We start from the raw sequence: 20,997 nt of genomic DNA, 5'->3' as shown, positions 1-20,997 counted from the left end.
CAAACTCTGTATTGATGTATTTATTGTAATTTTTCCATAAATCATTTATCCAAATAAGACCAATACAATAGCTATGCTGAAGGGAAATCATTGGAAAGGACCTACTTTGTAATACCTCCTCCTAACCAGCAGGCGGCGGTAGACGCTTCCATTAAAGCCTGAGATCCCCATAAACGGTGGAAAGAGTAACAACAAATCCCATTTTCGTGTGCACAGTTCTCACCTCCTCTGAACTGTACGGTCTCGTTTCGGCAGTGACAGGCTTTACAGGCTGCTACATCTACAAACCATGGCCCAGGACATGACTCTGCTGTGGGGCTCCGGCTCTCCTCCCTGCTGGAGGGTCATGATCGCGCTGGAGGAGAAGAACCTGCAGGGCTACAACCAGAAGCTGCTGTCGTTTGAGAAAATGGAGCACAAGTCACAAGAAGTGTTAGATATGAATGCCAGGGGACAGGTATGGAGTAGCTTAAATCCACCGTGACCTGTAAAATAATGAAATAAGGTTAGACCACCTGTATGAACTAACGGTACCCTTATTAACGTGTCCCTTCTCCGCCCCCAAATAACAACGCAGCAGATATTCAGTTCCAACTTCCCCACCATTTTATATTATCCCCGATAGCTGCGCTGTCTTGTAACGTGGCGCCTGACTTCATTCAAAACCATATCAATATAATGTTTTCCATCTCACCCACATACATACATAGTGTCTGAAACATGACTGTCGGCTTTAGACTAGTCACGTGGATGTGTCATTTAATTCGGCTTAGGTTAAATTCACCCAGCCGCAGTTATATTTGAACATCGAAATGTACTCCCTCGAGCGCCTTTTTCCTACAAAGTAGGTTTATAAGAAGTTTCTTTTTCTTCTACAGCAGGTGCACGCCCACTTAACAGTCTTAACACGTGCTTTATGAGCCGTGCATTTAACCAGGACACGAGACGGGATTTAATTTACTGAATTTTGAAGGTAGATTGTTGTAGTTTGTGTCACGGGGCGGTTTGCTGCAGCATTGAGACCGGTTGGGCCTTGCACGGTGATAACAGGAAGTTAACAGGTAGTTAACCCTTAAAGTCTCTCACTATAACCTGATTGGTTTTTAAGCTTCCCTCTTTCAAACACGGAGACGTCATCGTGAATGATTCCTATGCAGCCTGTTTCTACCTGGAGGTGAGTGAGCCGGTCCATCCACTAACTGACAGATGTCATTTTAATAAGCAGTTTGACAGATATCAACACGAAATTCAACATTTTTGACGCGTGACATCAACCGTGCGTGTCCTTTTTCTCTCTTAATGGCAGAGTCAGTTTAAGTCCGAGGGAAATAAGCTGATCCCAGACAGCCCTGCTGAACAAGCACTGATGTACCAACGCATGTTTGAGGGTCTCTCCTTCTACGAAAAACTCAGTAAGGAACAAATATAAGTCCCTCAAATTCCCCTTTTTTAAAACAAATACAGCCAAGAGCATCTGAAGGATATATTGATAGCAAGAAATATATAGAATAATGTGGCTTATCTTTAAACAATGAATTATTGATGTTTGAAATGCTACACATAAAGCACTGTATGTGTGTGTTTCTAGATGCTGTCATCTACTATAACTGGTTTGTCCCTGAAGAAGAGAGGCATGACTCGGCTCTAAAGAGAAACAAGGAAGCTCTGGCCACTGAGCTCAAGCTCTGGGAGGGTTACCTGCAGAAGGTAGTGTATGTACAGTACACACACACACATAAACATGCATTGGCACGTTCAAACTTGCCTTTATTTCTCACCTTTCTTTAAAAGCTGGGCTCGGGCTCTCACCTGGCAGGGCCGTCCTTCTCTCTGGCAGATGTGACCCTCTTTCCAACTGTTGCCACTCTTTTCAGATTTGGGTAAGTGGGAGGAGGCCGTTGCAAACAACCAGATTGAGGGATGTGTGCCTTGACATGTTGAAATGTCTCCTACCTTCTTTTCTTTAGGGTGTCTGCCGAGAATTACCCTAAACTGGGAGAGTATTACGCTCTGTTGAAGGACCGGCCCAGCATCAAAGCCAGCTGGCCTCCTCACTGGCTGGAGAACCCCAAGGGACAAGACACACTCAAAGACGTCTGAGAGCCACACACACTAGAGCCACGTCTGCCTGTACTCTTTTAGTTCCTTTTGTTCAATATAGTTACTCCCAGTTTGTCAAATATAATGCAGCTCTTTTAGTTATTTCTGATAATGAATAGGAAAGTAGGCGTTGAGGTTACCAGTAAGTTCTGAGTGTTCATGCTACAAGAACAGAAATGTGTTTCTTTTTCAAACTAGCTTTTGTATTTAGTTTAAAGGTTTCTGTCAAAGCTTTGCCAAGCAGTCCGTTGATAAACGCAGGCTTTATTCAACTGCAGCGTGTGATGTTTGCAGAGCACCAGGCATAGCCTGCAGGCAAACGTTGTAATTGTGGTGTTCAATGACATGGCAGTTTTTGTTGCCGAGATACATGGCATGTATACTTAACATCGATGTCTGTTGATGAATGCATAAAAGTCACTATAACGGCAGTTTCAATGCGTTTTGAGTCGTCCTTTGATTTAGTTTCGTAGGTTTCAACCTATTTCTTGTACTAAATAACCTCCACTACAGCCAACGTGTCTTGTAGGCTTTGCATATATGAACTTACTTGTGAACCAGTATATCGGATATACAACTTAACTGAAACGTGAGCCAAATAAAGCCAAGATGTCACTGCTGAGTAAGACATGTATTGGACTATAAACCCTTAATGTTAAGGTCAAGTCTAGAGAAATAGAGAATAAATTAGGTGGAGTCCTGACTGACTGGTTGTTTGAATGGCTGTCAAAGCTGGTTTGCTCTGCACAGAGGTAAGTGAAATGCCCTGTGCTGGCATGACTTTGCATGTCAAATCATTTACATGAAATACAAATTATCTTTAAATGTTATTTCAAGTGCAGAGCTTTCAGACCTTCACAGCAGCTGTACTGGTCTATATCACTTAAATACGTTTGCCTTTGTGGGCGTGCACCTGCTGTAAAAGAAAAGAGAACTTGTTTCACCATTGCATAGCTGTTGCTGCGCTCTAATGTGCCTTTCTTTGTAGGAAAAGGCACTTGAGTGAGTAGATTTCAAAGTTCAGATTTTCCAAATAAAGCTGGCTGGGTGAACTTTAACCTAAGCCGAATGAAATGACACATCCACGGGACTAGTCTAAAGCCGACAGTCCTGTTTCAGACACTGTATTTCTGTGGGTGAGATGGAAAACATTGATACGGTTTGGAATGAAGTTAAGCGCCACGTTACAAGACAGCACATCTATCGGGGATATTAAAAAATGGTGGGGAAGTTGTAACTGAATAGCTGTTGCGGTTGTTATTTGGGAGAAGGGAACTTCATTATTGCGACACAGCCTTTAACATTTACAGCATTAATTAATTCATCCTTTACATTGTTAAGAGATTGTAGAAAAATATGACAGTATAACTTGTTTACACGTTTTATAATCATAATATAAACTGTTTTATTTCATGTTAGCAGTGATTTAACATACAAACTGCTTAGACACTATAACAAAGTCTTATATAGTGCTTCTGGTTCTAACAGGACCAGGAGGTACTAGCCTCAGAGTAGCAGAAGAACTGTGAGATTCTGCTTTTCCCCCAGCGTAGATACTGGGAGAGACTTCTTTAATAATAGACCCCTAAGGGTCTAAGTAACTGGTTTGGTCCTGTTAGAACCAGAAGCACTATATAAGGCTCAAGTGACTATGTTACATAAAGTGTCTAAGCAGTTTATGTGTTAAATCACATTTATCATGAAATAAAACAGTTTATATTATGATGGTTATAAAAAGCAAACAAGCTATATGTTGTGAGGGTATTTTTCTATCTCTCAACAACATACACAGCGGGGTCCAGTCGGAGCAGTCCACTCAGTTTTGCATTGACATCCTGTGTGCACAGACCAACACATTAAATGCGAGTCATGCATGTCGAGCAGCACCTGTGTATAAGGTACCGTGTAAACACCGTCGCTTTTTCGTCCTTTATAAAATGCTTTGTCAGTAGAAAATGTCATGGTTGTCAAGCAAAATGAAGCTGATGAACTGACTCTTGCACACACACAGTTCACGCCCACACTCCACAAAGACGACCTGATGACACTGATGAAGGGTTTTCTGAGTGTCAAGAATTTTAGACTGAAGATGAAACGATGTGGAATGTCAGCAGGCTTGTAGTCACACGCCTGTATTCAGACTAAATGCTCTGAAGGGTTTGTTTTAAAACCGTTAAACACGGGGTAACCAGTGGACACATGGAGACGTAAACAAAGAGGAGGGCTCACGTGTGTTCAGCCTGTCATATTACATTTACTCAGAAACATAAAGGGTTAAAGATGGAACAAAAAATAAACATGAAATCAGAAGATATTTATTTATTTATTCATCAAATATTTATATTTGAAAAGCGAGTAAATAGATTATATAAAATGACCACCTCATCTCGTGAGGAAAGAGCCAGGAAGACTTTCAAATCAGGGAGTACAAAGTATAAAATAAATACACACAATTATACATCATATTTTTTGTCATTTTCATGGTAACGTGATATGTTGCAGCAAAGTGCTGTCCCATTCCTATTCACACCATTGCAAGGCCTCACAGTCTGTCACATTCAACCACTTACTAGGTGCGACAGTAAGTCCTTGGGGGTTCAGGCTTTGAGGCTTTAGGGGGGACATTGGCATTGCGCCACAGATCTTTGGCGAAAACAAAAAAAAATGGGATGGGACTTAATCCCACCAATCCACCTTCTTACATCTTATATTAGGGGACATTTCACACATTCTAGCTTCACTCCTGACATCTTCCAACTCTTCCACTTCAGGCATTTACTTTCAGGTGTAGCAGTCCACTCTACAACCATGGCCAAGGACATGACTCTGCTGTGGGGCTCCGGCTCTCCTCCCTGCTGGAGGGTCATGATCGCACTGGAGGAGAAGAACCTGCAGGGCTACAACCAAAAACTGCTGTCGTTTGAGAAGGGGGAGCACAAGTCGAAGGAGGTCATGGACATGAATCCCAGGGGACAGGTAAGTTCACTTTAATTAAACATTACCCAGCAGTGGCGGCTGGCCCAGAGAGGGCGCTAGGGCACGGCCCCCCCTTGAGCCACAGAACAAAATAAATTAAAAAATAATAATAAATTATACAAATTGTCAATATTTGTGTTTTTGAAATATGGAATGGACCCAGTAATATGTGTATATGTATGTGTATATAATAAAATATGATATCTGTGCAAAATATATGCTTTATATGCTTTTCCTGCACGTCCTCTCCACCTGTCTGCATGTCTCAGCAGCGCTGGGGCCATGGAGAAATGGCCCACAGGAGCCGGGTCTATGAAGCAGTTTAGACAATTGCTGATTAAAGATATGAAAGTGTGACATACAATTTAGCCAATCAGAGTCCTCGAATAGATTCAGTTTGGGGCCAAATCTGTTTTGCCCCGAGCTGTGCATTCCCGTTGGGACTAGTCTCTACAGGTGAGCGCGAGCACTACTCCTCCAAGACCGTTTGAGAGGAGAACTTTGGCGGAGAAACTTCAGGCCAAAGAGCTGATCCCAGATCAGCCTGACCTCACAATCTGACAGCAGACTAGCAGGAAAAGGGAAGCAGTACATGCGAAGCTTCTCTACTTGCTGGTACACACTAGCTGGATGCAGTCATGCTAATAACTTATTTAGCTTTTTAAAACAACGGGGACAGATCCAGCATGGACAGTTATGGATGAGGGATGAGAAACCAGGGCACACATGGAGAACTCTGTTAAGCTACATATTAGGCAAAGTGAACATCTTTTCTTCTAGATAGTTGTCCTCAGTCTCATTTGCTTAACTTGGTCATGGTCAGATATAATGCAAATGTTCTTATAGTGTCAATCTGCTTTTTGCTTGGGAACACATTCATTTTAAACAATGTTGCCTGACATTTGCATTCCACTCTATCTTTCTTAAAGCTGCCTGCCTTGAAATGTGGAACGAATGTCCTGAATGAGTCCTTGGCTGCCTGCTTGTACCTGGAGGTAAGAACTTGGCCCCTTATTAAAATTGTATGCATGCAGCCATCAGACACCCTACAACTCCAGAGGAAAAGAAACCGGAGCAGCATGCTGCTGTTCACAATGGTTCCTCTTTTCATGTCTCCCAACAACAGAGCCAGTACAAGTCCCAGGGAAACAAGCTGATCCCTGACTGCCCAGCTGAACAAGCAATGATGTATCAGCGCATGTTTGAGGGTCTTACTTTCAGCCAGAAAATGGGTAGGTTAATTCTGACATGCAAAGTATTTTACTGTTTTTGCAAACCAATATGTAGCTGTTGACGCTGTAAATCCTGCATATTAATACTAATTGTTTTTGCAGTTTATCCTGAGCAGAGTGCTACATTCCCAAATTACAATCGACTCGTGCGTAATCAGAAATGCAGTTCAGTGAACATCGTGTTTTCTAAGGAGGCCGCTTCAAACTATTTGAGCTACTTTTACGGTCTTCAAGTTTGAAACTGATGTTGCATAAACATTTCTTAAATTACTCCACTTTCAAACTCCAGGGAAATGAACACAATTGGTCCAAGCACTATGTGGGCGTGGCTGCTGTAGTCTACTATGAGTGGATAGATTTCATTGATAGCAGCCCTCACGACTGATTGCCTGTTTTTGTTACATTTTTCAGCGGATGTGATCTACTACACCTATAAGGTCCCTGAGGGAGAGAGACATGACAGTGCTGTGAAGAGAAATACAGAGGCTCTGACTACTGAGATCAAGCTGTGGGAGGGATACCTGCAGAAGGTAAACCTGAACCATGTATCCTCCAATGAAGGTCCTTTAGACCGAAAGCTAAAAATAGTGTTCTCTGCATAGGTTTAATTGTGCGGATATCTTCTACCAGTTTTAGCTTTTTTGATACTTCCAGAACCTTATTTAAGATAAAACCGTGTGAATCAGTGGTTATCCTGCATATACCTGAAGATGATAAAATACTCAACTTTATTTTCAGACACATGAGGCCATCTAGTAAATAAATACAGCAACAAATAAATGCAATATGAGGACACAGATATAATCATTGCAGTTCAAAAGTCTGTCGAACATTTGTTCCAATGTTTCCAAAAACGAGAGGAATACCTTGAATCACTTTGTGTAGGCTCACTTAAGGCCTTTATGACATTTGTACATAAAATTCCTCAACACAGCATGAAAGGTGGGAACATTACTAGTCATAAACGTATGATTTACACTTATCCATCTTGAGAGCTCGAGCAAAATTCTAAAAGCCACCTGAATCTTTTTCATTTTTGCTTTAGTATAACTGCACCACAAGAAGGCTGTAAATACTATAGCTTACCCTCAAATATACAATACAAAACGTACGGAGGAGGGATTTTAAGTAACGCGACACACGCTCAGTGTTGAACTAAAACAGCAATTACATGTTTGTTGTAAAGAATGCTGTTCTGTAAGAGCAGCAGCATTTTTGGAGATGCCCTCATTCGCTTTTGTTCTGAGAGTTTGATTAGAAGACTGATACCAGTTCACGTCTGTATAGTAAATATAAAGTTGCCACCAGAAGATGGTTAGCTTAGCATCAGACAAACATGGGTAAACTGCTACCCTGGCTCCTTCCAGGTAAGAAAGTTCACCTACTGCCCCCTAATGCTGTAAGTCCCACTTGTTCAACCTGTTGTGCTTTTACAGAGCCAGACTAGCTGTTTCCCCATGCTGCTGGCTCCAATTTCATATTTAGTATTCTGACACAAGAGTGCAGCAATTTAATTTATTTTAAATCCTTAAAATAAAGTGAAAGTATAAAAATGGCAAGTTGTGGTTTTAAGCCAGCCCTACCAGGAAGCACATAACCACCAGTTATTACTGCTGCAACTTTTTGATTTTACACTTTTTTTACACATTAAACAAAAAATGATATAACATGCTTATTAGGTGTGGATGAAAAAATGCAAAACGAATATAAAAACTGGAACAAAGTTTTTAAACACACATACACTGGTCCAATGTTTTTTAGCGGCCGTCCATCATGGCTAACATTTATGTAAATTGTAATTGTTAATGGGTATAATGGCAAATGAATGCAGCTTACAGCTGTCTTTGGTTTCAAATCTGCCCACCAGCACATGGATGTGTTTTACATGAACATGGGCTGAGATCCTGCACACTCAAGGTTTAACAGTTCTACTGCAAAGCAGCACTAGAAGACTTCTGCAATGTGTCATCCTGTTCTTCTTTGTGGCCCTTTTTTTATCAGACACTATTAAATGCTTCTCAGTGCCATTTCAAAGATATATGGGGTGACAGCACGACAGAGCTCCACAAAAAGAGGTCAGAGGAAGATATGTCCTGGAATGATAAATGGAAAAACGCAAGGCAACTCTTGCTTGTACAAAAAACAAGCTTGCAAAGTTAATTACGACTAAAATAAAACGGATTATATTACACACTGTCACGTCTATATCAAATGGGCAAAAGGGATGCTAGTAAATGTATGAAATGTTTTGATCCTGAAGGAACTTTGCTCAATCTGTTGAGGGACTGCAATAAAATGAAAGATCTTTGGTTTGGCATATCAAAGAAAGTCACAACTCACACTATTATAGCCATGCCAGTCACACCATAATGATGTATAGTGGGACATTTCGAATAACTTCAGCCGAGTATTCTCTAAGAAATCAGAGACAGTAATTATGACAAACTGGATTGCTTGAAACTTGGGTTTCAGTGACTTCACTATAAGTAATGACAAGAAGAAGAGAAAGAAAGGAGAATGAAGGGAAACAAAACTGAATAAACTAGTAATAGTTTTCTACAACATTTAGGACTCATACTGCATGAGTGGTGCATTGGTAAAGGATTGGTTTACATCATTATTTTCATTTGTATATTGGTTCGGAGGAAATACAAATAACACTGGTCAGATGGTTAAGGTAGTGCTGGAGGGAGCAGGCTTCAGCACAACCACATGTTTTTCATGTGATTTCTGCAGCATTCTCTCATGAACCAAGTTGTCTTTTTGACAAGAAATAGTCGTTGCAAACTGTATCAACATGCATGCCAGTACTGACCCTGGCCACTACTCAAGTCCACAACGTCTAAGTTCAAAGACTAACTCAGAGAAAGAGGCACAAATGAACTACAAGTATATGTGAACAATGTAAATAAAATGTTATGTCACGCTCAAATAATGATAAATTAGATGGGTGGTGTCTATTACATTCAGTATCAACGTGATTGTTTACTTTTAACCGCCAGAGCTGGTTTTTCTCAGTGTGTGCAGGGTTGAGTGAAAAGTGCTGAGTCACTGTGAGTTTTCAACAGTCAAATTTCAAGATGCTGCAAACACGCAACAATAAATATTATAAATAGTAAATCCCCACTATAATAGTTAAAACTAAAAGTAATGAACCAAGATACTATTCACATAGTTTTCCACAGATATGTTATCTAAGTAATGTTAGTTGGAATGTTATAGTAAGAACACGTTTCAATGTGAAGTTCTAACTTAAGTGAATAAGCTGATTGTTAACTACAATTACAGGTTATTGGTGTAGTTATTATAAGTCTCCTTCAGTGCACTTTTAAAAACATTATTTCATCATCGGATGCGTAGTTGAGATCAAAGAGTAAATGCAAAGCAAGAGAAGGATCTCCACCACATGTGACTTTGCTAATACCTGCGGATCAATGCAGCTGGAGGCAAAATTCACATTGAATTAGTTTAATGCAGTAACTGAAATACGCTGGCTTTCAATATGACATCATGTTGCCTCCATTTGAAGACAGATTGATAAAAGGGGGTGTAACATGCTTGTATAGGGTGTGAACTCTCTTGACTGTTTTGAGTCACAGATCTTTGGAAAAAAGAAAAAAATGGGATGGGATTTAATTCCACCAATCCAGATGTGAAGGGGCTGGAGCTTCTTATATAAGCAGACATTTGACACTCTCGCTTCACTTCTGACATCTTCCACTTCGGGCTTTCACTCTCAGGTGTAGCAGTTCACTCTACAACCATGGCCAAGGACATGACTCTGCTGTGGGGCTCCGGCTCTCCTCCCTGCTGGAGGGTCATGATCGCACTGGAGGAGAAGAACCTGCAGGGCTACAACCAGAAACTGCTCGACTTTTCCAAGGGGGAGCACAAGTCACCGGAAGTCATGGCCATGAATCCCAGGGGACAGGTAAGGTCACTTTAAACATTACCCAGATATAATGCAAATATTCTTATAGTGTCAATCTGCTGTTTTCTTATTTGCATTCCACTCTATCTTTCTTAAAGCTTCCTGCCTTCAAACATAAAGACTTGGTCCTGAATGAGTCCTACGGTGCCTGCATGTACCTGGAGGTAAGAACTTGGCCCCTTACTGAAATTGTATGCAGCCATATACCACCAAGGAGGTAGTAAGTAGGAGGGCTCATTGTGCATTGTTGTTTGTTCAACAATGCCACGTAGACATCAGATACCCTACACTTCCAGAGGAAATGAAACCGGAGCAGCATGCACAATTCACAATGGTTCCTCTTTTCATGTCTCCCAACAACAGAACCAGTTCAAGTCCCAGGGAACCAAGCTGATCCCTGACTGCCCAGCTGAACAAGCAATGATGTATCAGCGCATGTTTGAGTTTCTTACTTTCGGCCAGAAAATGGGTAGGTTAATTCTGACATGCAAAGTATTTTATTGTTTTCACAAACCAATATGTAGCTGTTGATGCTGTAAATCCTGCATTTTAAAACTGTTTTTGCAGTTGATCCTATTGAACTTTATGACTAAGCTGATGTCATTTAGAGGCCTTGTGGGACTTTGAACTACACTGCTCTTGGCAACACACTACACACCCAACTGCCTTGTTTAAAACCTGAGATGTCATGTCCTCAGTCAATCTCCTCAGAGGGTGCGCAATCTCACCCTCCTCACCTGAAATGCAGAAATGAGTTATGCATTCACTTAATTAAGCCATGGCACCATGCATTAAATCTATGTGGTTCGCCCCTTAAAAGAGGTAGTGAAAGGTCATTATAATCCCACAAAGATCACATGGTCAGACAAGCTTGCATTCAAGGCTCAAGTCATGAGACAGGGTACTTCAGCTTTTGGGAAGGGGTGCAAAAAAAGGGCAGAGTGCTACATTGCCAAATAATTACAATCGACTCGTGCGTAATCAGAAATACAGTTCAGTGAACATCGCATTTTCTAAGGAGGCTGCTTCAAACTTTATTTGAGCTACTTCTTCAGTTTGAAACTGATGTTGCATAAACATCTCTTGAATGACCCCCCCATCAAATGCCAGGGAAATGAAAACAATTGGTCCAAGCACTATGTGGGCGTGGCTGTTGTAGTCTACTATGAGTGGATAGATTTCATTGATAGCAGCCCTCACGACTGATTGCCTGTTTTTTTTACATTTTTCAGGGGATGTGATCTACTACACCTATAAGGTCCCTGAGGGAGAGAGACATGACTGTGCTGTGAAGAGAAATAAAGAGGCTCTGACTACTGAGATCAAGCTGTGGGAGGGATACCTGCAGAAGGTAAACCTGAACCATGTATCCTCCAATGAAGGTCCTTTAGACCAAAAGCTAAAAATAGTGTTCTCTGCATAGGTTTAATTGTGCGGATATCTTCTACCAGTTTTAGCTTTTTTTGATACTTCCAGAACCTTATTTAAGATAAAACCGTGTGAATCAGTGGTTATCCTGCATATACCTGAAGATGATAAAATACTCAACTTTATTTTCAGACACATGAGGCCATCTAGTAAATAAATACAGCAACAAATAAATACAATATGAGGACACCAAGACACGGATATAATCATTGCAGTTCAAAAGTCTGTCGAACATTTGTTCCAATGTTTCCAAAAATGATAGGAATATAAAAAGACTGTCAGTCTACATTTAAATTTGTACATGCAATTCCTCAACACAACGTAAATGGTGGCAACATTACAAGTCATAAACTTAAGACTTGCACTTCTCCATCTTGAGAGCTTGAGCAAAATTCTAAAAGCCACCTGAATCTTTTTCATTTTTGCTTTAGTATAACTGCACCACAAGAAGGCTGTAAATACTATAGCTTACCCTCAAATATAAAATACATAACGTACAGAGCCGCAGAGGAGGGATTTTAACTAACGCGACACTCGCTCGGTGTTGAACTAAAACAGCAATTACATGTTTGTTGTACAGAATGCTGTTCTGTAGAGCAGCAGCATTTTTGGAGATGCCCTCATTCGCTTTTGTTCTGATAGTTTGATTAGAAAACTGATACCATCCCTACCAGGAAGCACATAACCACCAGTTATTACTGTTACTACAACTTGTTCATTTTACACTTTGCTTTTTGTACAGATTAAACAAAAAATTAAATAACATGCTAATTAGGTGTGGGAGAAAAAATGCTACATTTACAAAATTGCCCGCATACGACGATAGGCCTCAGTGAACTTTAGAGGAGCTGGTTGGGAAATTTTGGTACCTTTTGGAGAGAGCCAAGATGTTTCCAGACTTTTATTTTTTGTTCAGTGGCTGCTGACATTAGTATATAGATATAAAACTGGTATCTATCTTCTCTAACTCTCTGCAAGAAAGTGAATCATTGTATGTATTCATTTATGCATTGAATATGTTTTTAAACACGCATACACTGGTCTAATGTTTTTTAGCTACTGTATGGCTAACATTCATGCAAATTGTAATTGTTAATAGGTATAATGGCAAATGAATACAGCTGTCTTGGGTGGCAAATCTGCCCAATAGCACATGGATGTGGCCTAACTCTTTTCATCTGTGTTTTAGGAATCAGGTCCTTTCATGGCAGGAAAGACTTTTTCACTGGCTGATGTGACTGTTTATCCAGGCATCGCTTATCTCTTCCATTTTGGGTACGTTGATTAAATCACTAACAATGTCTAAGATTGACAAAATAATTGCAGTGATTACAAAGCAGCAATACATTTGTATTTGGAAGTTCACATCAACTTTTCTCCTTTCTTTAGGTTATGTGAAGAGCGTTACCCTAAACTGGCAGCGTACTATAACTCCCTGAAGGTCAGACCCAGCATCAAAACCTCCTGGCCTCCTACCTGGCTGGAGAGCCAGGGACAAGACACGCTCAAAGACGTCTGAGATTCAAACACTCATCAACTGACGCACTGGAACTGTTCCTGTTGCGTAATCTGTAACTACTCCCTGCATTGCACTACTGTAGTGTGTGTGGATTAAACTGCAGATTCTGTTTGTGCTGTAAACAAACAATAAACATTGGCTTTCAGCTTTGGATGCTCTTTATTTAATTTCAATATCGGTGTAGGTCTGCGTAACGAGGAGCAATGGTATTGGAATATAATTGCAGGTTTCTACGCCAACATATTTGAGCATAGTCTTCAAATCTTGTCTCTCACAGGAAGTTCTGACAACAGAGGCCGCTCAACTCAAATAAACTCCACTGCTTTCACTGTCATTTTGGTTTGATGCTGTCCGGTTACTTGAACTAGCAACTTTCCTGTCATTCCTTATATGTCCAAAAGGTGGCAACACACTGCACAAACAGAACATGAACTTTCCAGTGTTTTCATACCAAGACCACAAAGACATTTCTCAAATCAGTCTGGGTTAAGATCCCTTGACTTTTGTCATCAGAGCCTGACTGACCTGTTTAGTCCCTCACCATGGGAGCAAAGCACATGAAACCATTGTCATTCTAGGTGACAGGTCAGACCTCAAAGCAATGTTTCAGCTTCACTCAATACAACCTAATGCTTAAAAGTATACTTTTCTATTAAAGCTGCTCAATCAACTGTTCTAAAAGTGAAAATATAAAGTAGTGACAGAATCCAGCATGCCAGAAAAACAAGAACACAATCATAATTTTGAGTAGGTCAGCAGAGCAAAAGTAAATTGCTGTCACACTGTTTCAATGTCTTGTTACGATGCAACTGTGACCATGCACTTTCCTCTTTAGTTTCAGTTTTAAAGGGCCAGTGTGTAGGATGATCTATTGGCAGAAATTTAATATAATCATAACTCTTTTTAATTATCACCTGAAACTAAGAATTCTGTTTCCGTTACCTTTAGAATGAGCCGTTTATATCTACATAGAGAGCTATACCTCTTCAAGGACTATACCATAGTGCACCGCCATCTGTCTACAGCAGCCCAGAAGAACAATCCAAACACTGGCTCTATATCAAATGGGCAAAAGGGATGCTAGTAAATGTATGAAATGTGATGATGCAGAAGGAACTTTGCTCAATCTGTTGAGGGACTGCAATAAAATGAAAGATCTTTGGTTTGGCATATCAAAGAAAGTCACAACTCACACTATTATAGCCATGCCAGTCACACCATAATGATGTATAGTGGGAGATTTTGAATAACTTCAGCCAAGTATTTTCTAAGAAATCAGAGACAGTAATTAGGAAAAACTGGATTGCTTGAAATACGCCAACAATGAAAAACATGGATCACTGATGCAATACACATTGCATTCAGTCTGCAAAATAATGAGACAGAATACAGTGAAACTTGGGTTTTCAGTGATTTCACTATAAGTAATGACAAGAAGAAGAGAAAGAAAGGAGAATGAAGGGGAAGAAAACTGAATAAACTAATAATAGTTTTCTACAACATTTAGGACTCATACTGCATGAGTGGTGCATTGGTAAAGGATTGGTTTACATCATTATTTTCATTTGTATATTGGTTCGGAGGAAATACAAATAACACTGGTCAGATGGTTAAGGTAGTGATGGAGGGAGCAGGCTTCAGCACAACCACATGCTTTTCATGTGATTTCTGCAGCATTCTCTCATGAACCAAGTTGTCTTTTTGACAAGAAATAGTCGTTGCAAACTGCATCAACATGCATGCCAGTGCTGACCCTGGCCACTACTCAAGTCCACAACGTCTAAGTTCAAAGACCAACTCAGAGAAAGAGGCACAAAGAAGTATATGTGAACAATGTAAAAAATGTTATGTCACGCTCAAATAATGATAAATTAGATGGGTGGTGTCTTTTACATTCAGTATCAACGTGATTGTTTACTGTCAACGGTCAGAGATGGGTTTTCTCGGTGTCTGCAGGAGTGAGTGAAAAGTGCTGAGTCACTGTGAGTTTTCAACTGTCAAATTTCAAGATGCTGCAAACACGCAACAATAAATATTATAAATAGTAAATCCCCACTATAATAGTTAAATCTAAAAGCAATAAACCAAGATGATATTCACATAGTTTTCCACAGATATGTTATCTAAGTAATGTTAGTTGGAATGTTATAGTAAGAACACGTTTTAATGTGAAGTTCAAACTTAAGTGAATAAGCTGATTGTTAACTACAATTACAGGTTACAGGTGTAGTTATTATAAGTCTCCTTCAGTGCACTTTTTAAAACATTATTTCATCATCGGATGCGTAGTTGAGATCAAAGAGTAAATGCAAAGCAAGAGAAGGATCTCCACCACATGTGCGACTTTGCTAATACCTGCGGATCAATGCAGCTGGAGGCAAAATTCACATTGAATTAGTTTAATGCAGTAACTGAAATACGCTGGCTTTCAATATGACATCATGTTGCCTCCATTTGAAGACAGATTGATAAAAGGGGGTGTAACATGCTTGTATAGGGTGTGAACTCTCTTGACTGTTTTGAGTCACAGATCTTTGGAAAAAAGAAAAAAATGGGATGGGATTTAATTCCACCAATCCTGATGTGAAGGGGCTGGAGCTTCTTATATAAGCAGACATTTGACACTGTCGCTTCACTCCTGACATCTTCCACTTCGGGCTTTCACTCTCAGGTGTAGCACTTCACTCTACAACCATGGCCAAGGACATGACTCTGCTGTGGGGCTCCGGCTCTCCTCCCTGCTGGAGGGTCATGATCGCACTGGAGGAGAAGAACCTGCAGGGCTACAACCAGAAACTGCTCGACTTTTCCAAGGGGGAGCACAAGTCACCGGAAGTCATGGCCATGAATCCCAGGGGACAGGTAAGGTCACTTTAAACATTACCCAGATATAATGCAAATATTCTTATAGTGTCAATCTGCTGTTTTCTTATTTGCATTCCACTCTATCTTTCTTAAAGCTTCCTGCCTTCAAACATAAAGACTTGGTCCTGAATGAGTCCTACGGTGCCTGCATGTACCTGGAGGTAAGAACTTGGCCCCTTACTGAAATTGTATGCAGCCATATACCACCAAGGAGGTAGTAAGTAGGAGGGCTCATTGTGCATTGTTGTTTGTTCAACAATGCCACGTAGACATCAGATACCCTACACTTCCAGAGGAAATGAAACCGGAGCAGCATGCACAATTCACAATGGTTCCTCTTTTCATGTCTCCCAACAACAGAACCAGTTCAAGTCCCAGGGAACCAAGCTGATCCCTGACTGCCCAGCTGAACAAGCTAAGATGTATCAGCGCATGTTTGAGTTTCTTACTTTCGGCCAGAAAATGGGTAGGTTAATTCTGACATGCAAAGTATTTTATTGTTTTCACAAACCAATATGTAGCTGTTGATGCTGTAAATCCTGCATTTTAAAACTGTTTTTGCAGTTGATCCTATTGAACTTTATGACTAAGCTGATGTCATTTAGAGGCCTTGTGGGACTTTGAACTACACTGCTCTTGGCAACACACTACACACCCAACTGCCTTGTTTAAAACCTGAGATGTCATGTCCTCAGTCAATCTCCTCAGAGGGTGCGCAATCTCACCCTCCTCACCTGAAATGCAGAAATGAGTTATGCATTCACTTAATTAAGCCATGGCACCATGCATTAAATCTATGTGGTTCGCCCCTTAAAAGAGGTAGTGAAAGGTCATTATAATCCCACAAAGATCACATGGTCAGACAAGCTTGCATTCAAGGCTCAAGTCATGAGACAGGGTACTTCAGCTTTTGGGAAGGGGTGCAAAAAAAGGGCAGAGTGCTACATTGCCAAATAATTACAATCGACTCGTGCGTAATCAGAAATACAGTTCAGTGAACATCGCATTTTCTAAGGAGGCTGCTTCAAACTTTATTTGAGCTACTTCTTCAGTTTGAAACTGATGTTGCATAAACATCTCTTGAATGACCCCCCCATCAAATGCCAGGGAAATGAAAACAATTGGTCCAAGCACTATGTGGGCGTGGCTGTTGTAGTCTACTATGAGTGGATAGATTTCATTGATAGCAGCCCTCACGACTGATTGCCTGTTTTTTTTACATTTTTCAGGGGATGTGATCTACTACACCTATAAGGTCCCTGAGGGAGAGAGACATGACAGTGCTGTGAAGAGAAATAAAGAGGCTCTGACTACTGAGATCAAGCTGTGGGAGGGATACCTGCAGAAGGTAAACCTGAACCATGTATCCTCCAATGAAGGTCCTTTAGACCAAAAGCTAAAAATAGTGTTCTCTGCATAGGTTTAATTGTGCGGATATCTTCTACCAGTTTTAGCTTTTTTTGATACTTCCAGAACCTTATTTAAGATAAAACCGTGTGAATCAGTGGTTATCCTGCATATACCTGAAGATGATAAAATACTCAACTTTATTTTCAGACACATGAGGCCATCTAGTAAATAAATACAGCAACAAATAAATACAATATGAGGACACCAAGACACGGATATAATCATTGCAGTTCAAAAGTCTGTCGAACATTTGTTCCAATGTTTCCAAAAATGATAGGAATATAAAAAGACTGTCAGTCTACATTTAAATTTGTACATGCAATTCCTCAACACAACGTAAATGGTGGCAACATTACAAGTCATAAACTTAAGACTTGCACTTCTCCATCTTGAGAGCTTGAGCAAGATTTTAAAAGCCACCTGAATCTTTTTCATTTTTGCTTTAGTATAACTGCACCACAAGAAGGCTGTAAATACTATAGCTTACCCTCAAACATAAAATACATAACGTACAGAGCCGCAGAGGAGGGATTTTAACTAACGCGACACTCGCTCGGTGTTGAACTAAAACAGCAATTACATGTTTGTTGTACAGAATGCTGTTCTGTAGAGCAGCAGCATTTTTGGAGATGCCCTCATTCGCTTTTGTTCTGATAGTTTGATTAGAAAACTGATACCATCCCTACCAGGAAGCACATAACCACCAGTTATTACTGTTACTACAACTTGTTCATTTTACACTTTGCTTTTTGTACAGATTAAACAAAAAATTAAATAACATGCTAATTAGGTGTGGGAGAAAAAATGCTACATTTACAAAATTGCCCGCATACGACGATAGGCCTCAGTGAACTTTAGAGGAGCTGGTTGGGAAATTTTGGTACCTTTTGGAGAGAGCCAAGATGTTTCCAGACTTTTATTTTTTGTTCAGTGGCTGCTGACATTAGTATATAGATATAAAACTGGTATCTATCTTCTCTAACTCTCTGCAAGAAAGTGAATCATTGTATGTATTCATTTATGCATTGAATATGTTTTTAAACACGCATACACTGGTCTAATGTTTTTTAGCTACTGTATGGCTAACATTCATGCAAATTGTAATTGTTAATAGGTATAATGGCAAATGAATACAGCTGTCTTGGGTGTCAAATCTGCCCAATAGCACATGGATGTGGCCTAACTCTTTTCATCTGTGTTTTAGGAATCAGGTCCTTTCATGGCAGGAAAGACTTTTTCACTGGCTGATGTGACTGTTTATCCAGGCATCGCTTATCTCTTCCATTTTGGGTACGTTGATTAAATCACTAACAATGTCTAAGATTGACAAAATAATTGCAGTGATTACAAAGCAGCAATACATTTGTATTTGGAAGTTCACATCAACTTTTCTCCTTTCTTTAGGTTATGTGAAGAGCGTTACCCTAAACTGGCAGCGTACTATAACTCCCTGAAGGTCAGACCCAGCATCAAAACCTCCTGGCCTCCTACCTGGCTGGAGAGCCAGGGACAAGACACGCTCAAAGACGTCTGAGATTCAAACACTCATCAACTGACGCACTGGAACTGTTCCTGTTGCGTAATCTGTAACTACTCCCTGCATTGCACTACTGTAGTGTGTGTGGATTAAACTGCAGATTCTGTTTGTGCTGTAAACAAACAATAAACATTGGCTTTCAGCTTTGGATGCTCTTTATTTAATTTCAATATCGGTGTAGGTCTGCGTAACGAGGAGCAATGGTATTGGAATATAATTGCAGGTTTCTACGCCAACATATTTGAGCATAGTCTTCAAAACTTGTCTCTCACAGGAAGTTCTGACAACAGAGGCCGCTCAACTCAAATAAACTCCACCGCTTTCACTGTCATTTTGGTTTGATGCTGTCCGGTTACTTGAACTAGCAACTTTCCTGTCATTCCTTATATGTCCAAAAGGTGGCAACACACTGCACAAACAGAACATGAACTTTCCAGTGTTTTCATACCAAGACCACAAAGACATTTCTCAAATCAGTCTGGGTTAAGATCCCTTGACTTTTGTCATCAGAGCCTGACTGACCTGTTTAGTCCCTCACCATGGGAGCAAAGCAAATTAAACTATTGTCATTCTAGGTGACAGGTCAGACCTCAAAGCAATGTTTCAGCTTCACTCAATACAACCTAATGCTTAAAAGTATACTTTTCTATTAAAGCTGCTCAAACTGTTCTAAAAGTGAAAATATAAAGTAGTGACAGGATCCAGCATGCCAGAAAAATGAGAACAAAATCATAATTTTGAGTAGGTCAGCAGAGCAAAAGTAAATAGCTGTCCCACTGTTTCAATGTCTTGTTACGATGCAACTGTGACCATGCACTTTCCTCTCTAGTTTCGGTTTTAAAGGGCCAGTGTGTAGGATGATCTATTGGCAGAAATTTAATATAATCATAACTCTTTTTAATTATCACCTGAAACTAAGAATTCTGTTTCCGTTACCTTTAGAATGAGCTGTTTATATCTACATAGAGAGCTATACCTCTTCAAGGACTATACCATAGTGCACCGCCATCTGTCTACAGCAGCCCAGAAGAACAATCCAAACACCGGCTCTACGAAGGGCCTTTCTCGTTTTTTTAAGTTATTTGAAGTGATGAGCTATGGGCTGTACAGTTGGTTGCAATCTGCAAACTCACCACTAGATGTCACTTAATCCTTCACACTGGTGAAGTCAAAGACACACACACACACACCTGCCTTTCTCTGCAGGCACTTCTACTGCTACCTCAAGCCCAGTCCTTCTGGACAGCCCAATGTGCGGACTCCACCACAGGGTTTCACCTTAAATACAGAAACAGACTTGTGCAGCTGCTAGGTGTTTTACATGAACATGGGCTGAGATCCTGCACACTCGAGGTTTATTAACAGTTCTACTGCAAAGCAGCACTAGAAGACTTCTGCAATGTGTCATCCTGTTCTTCTTTGTTGTGGAAGATTTCTGAGTTAATTGGGAGAAGAGAGTTTTTGTTCACAAATCAATAACAAAGTCTTCAAAAGATTCAAAGTTGTCTTTCTCTCCGTTTATTTGCTTGCAATGGAAGAGTATACAACAGAGTACGTATTCAGCAGTCTGTGGTAAAAGCTTCAAAATATGTAACACACAGGCTCCTTTATTTATACACCAACAAGTTAGATTCAAAGTGCAGCCCCCACGAGGGCTTGTCTGCTGTATCCAGCTGACTTTTCACAGCTTCGATACATTCAAGGTAACATGAGGTGTTTTCAACCACCAGTTCTGATTACTGCTTAGTTTGCACTTTCTTTACTCTATGTAAGGAACAATTTGTTCTGCCACTTTGCAAGTAGTTTTGCCACTTTTTCAGTTGCCATTTCCCTTAATAGATGACACGTAAGTTTTCGAGTTCACATCGAGGACACAAAGTTCAAATGCATATTTTACCATTACATCTTAGTGGCCCTTTTTTTTATCAGACACTATTAAATGCTTCTCAGTGTCATTTCAAAGTTCACGCAGGAGTTCTCAATGAATATGTTTACTGTA

At 40.3% G+C, this 20,997-nt stretch overlaps 3 protein-coding genes across 5 annotated transcripts; all 3 read left to right on the top strand.

Annotated features, from left to right (window-relative positions):
• Positions 1–168: 168 nt before the first annotated feature.
• LOC142931419 (glutathione S-transferase A-like) lies at positions 169–2,531 on the top strand. The gene is made up of 6 exons (XM_076075324.1): positions 169–457; positions 1,109–1,174; positions 1,307–1,412; positions 1,589–1,707; positions 1,792–1,880; positions 1,968–2,531. The coding sequence occupies exons 1-6, from the start codon at positions 290–292 to the stop codon at positions 2,098–2,100; spliced, it is 681 nt and encodes a 226-aa protein (XP_075931439.1). The 5' UTR covers positions 169–289; the 3' UTR covers positions 2,101–2,531.
• Positions 2,532–3,534: 1,003 nt separating this feature from the next.
• On the top strand, positions 3,535–13,331 carry LOC142931418 (glutathione S-transferase A-like). 3 transcript variants are annotated; one of them, XM_076075321.1, is made up of 6 exons: positions 4,883–5,076; positions 6,006–6,071; positions 6,203–6,308; positions 11,472–11,590; positions 12,857–12,942; positions 13,057–13,331. In XM_076075321.1, exons 1-6 carry the CDS (start codon positions 4,909–4,911, stop codon positions 13,184–13,186), a joined length of 675 nt encoding a protein of 224 aa, XP_075931436.1. In that variant the 5' UTR covers positions 4,883–4,908; the 3' UTR covers positions 13,187–13,331. The 3 variants fall into 3 exon arrangements, with proteins under 3 accessions (XP_075931438.1, XP_075931436.1, XP_075931437.1); XM_076075322.1 differs by lacking the exons at positions 4,883–5,076; positions 6,006–6,071; positions 6,203–6,308 and adding exons at positions 10,001–10,239; positions 10,338–10,403; positions 10,603–10,708; XM_076075323.1 differs by lacking the exons at positions 11,472–11,590; positions 12,857–12,942; positions 13,057–13,331 and adding an exon at positions 6,720–7,047 and having other exon boundaries at positions 3,535–5,076.
• Positions 13,332–15,757: 2,426 nt separating this feature from the next.
• LOC142931421 (glutathione S-transferase A-like) lies at positions 15,758–19,140 on the top strand. The gene is made up of 6 exons (XM_076075326.1): positions 15,758–16,048; positions 16,147–16,212; positions 16,412–16,517; positions 17,281–17,399; positions 18,666–18,751; positions 18,866–19,140. Exons 1-6 carry the CDS (start codon positions 15,881–15,883, stop codon positions 18,993–18,995), a joined length of 675 nt encoding a protein of 224 aa, XP_075931441.1. The 5' UTR covers positions 15,758–15,880; the 3' UTR covers positions 18,996–19,140.
• Positions 19,141–20,997: the final 1,857 nt, after the last annotated feature.

This window comes from Anarhichas minor, unplaced genomic scaffold (genome assembly GCF_050575085.1).
Source record: "Anarhichas minor isolate MPS153535 unplaced genomic scaffold, ASM5057508v1 ptg000051l, whole genome shotgun sequence".
Lineage (NCBI taxonomy): Eukaryota > Metazoa > Chordata > Actinopteri > Perciformes > Anarhichadidae > Anarhichas > Anarhichas minor.
This window is presented reverse-complemented; position numbering and strand designations above follow the sequence as displayed.

What these genes read in the sequence shown, in the direction of transcription:
- LOC142931419 (XM_076075324.1), top strand. Translation starts at nt 290, where the DNA reads ATGGCCCAGGACATGACTCTGCTGTGGGGCTCCGGCTCTCCTCCCTGC. An exon ending in CAGCCTGTTTCTACCTGGAG is followed by an intron (nt 1,175 to 1,306) that starts GTGAGTGAGCCG and finishes TCTTAATGGCAG; the next exon opens with AGTCAGTTTAAGTCCGAGGG. An exon ending in GGGAGGGTTACCTGCAGAAG is followed by an intron (nt 1,708 to 1,791) that starts GTAGTGTATGTA and finishes TTTCTTTAAAAG; the next exon opens with CTGGGCTCGGGCTCTCACCT.
- LOC142931421 (XM_076075326.1), top strand. Translation starts at nt 15,881, where the DNA reads ATGGCCAAGGACATGACTCTGCTGTGGGGCTCCGGCTCTCCTCCCTGC. An exon ending in GTGCCTGCATGTACCTGGAG is followed by an intron (nt 16,213 to 16,411) that starts GTAAGAACTTGG and finishes TCCCAACAACAG; the next exon opens with AACCAGTTCAAGTCCCAGGG. An exon ending in GCTTATCTCTTCCATTTTGG is followed by an intron (nt 18,752 to 18,865) that starts GTACGTTGATTA and finishes TCCTTTCTTTAG; the next exon opens with GTTATGTGAAGAGCGTTACC.
- LOC142931418 (XM_076075321.1), top strand. Translation starts at nt 4,909, where the DNA reads ATGGCCAAGGACATGACTCTGCTGTGGGGCTCCGGCTCTCCTCCCTGC. An exon ending in CTGCCTGCTTGTACCTGGAG is followed by an intron (nt 6,072 to 6,202) that starts GTAAGAACTTGG and finishes TCCCAACAACAG; the next exon opens with AGCCAGTACAAGTCCCAGGG. An exon ending in TACTTTCAGCCAGAAAATGG is followed by an intron (nt 6,309 to 11,471) that starts GTAGGTTAATTC and finishes TACATTTTTCAG; the next exon opens with GGGATGTGATCTACTACACC.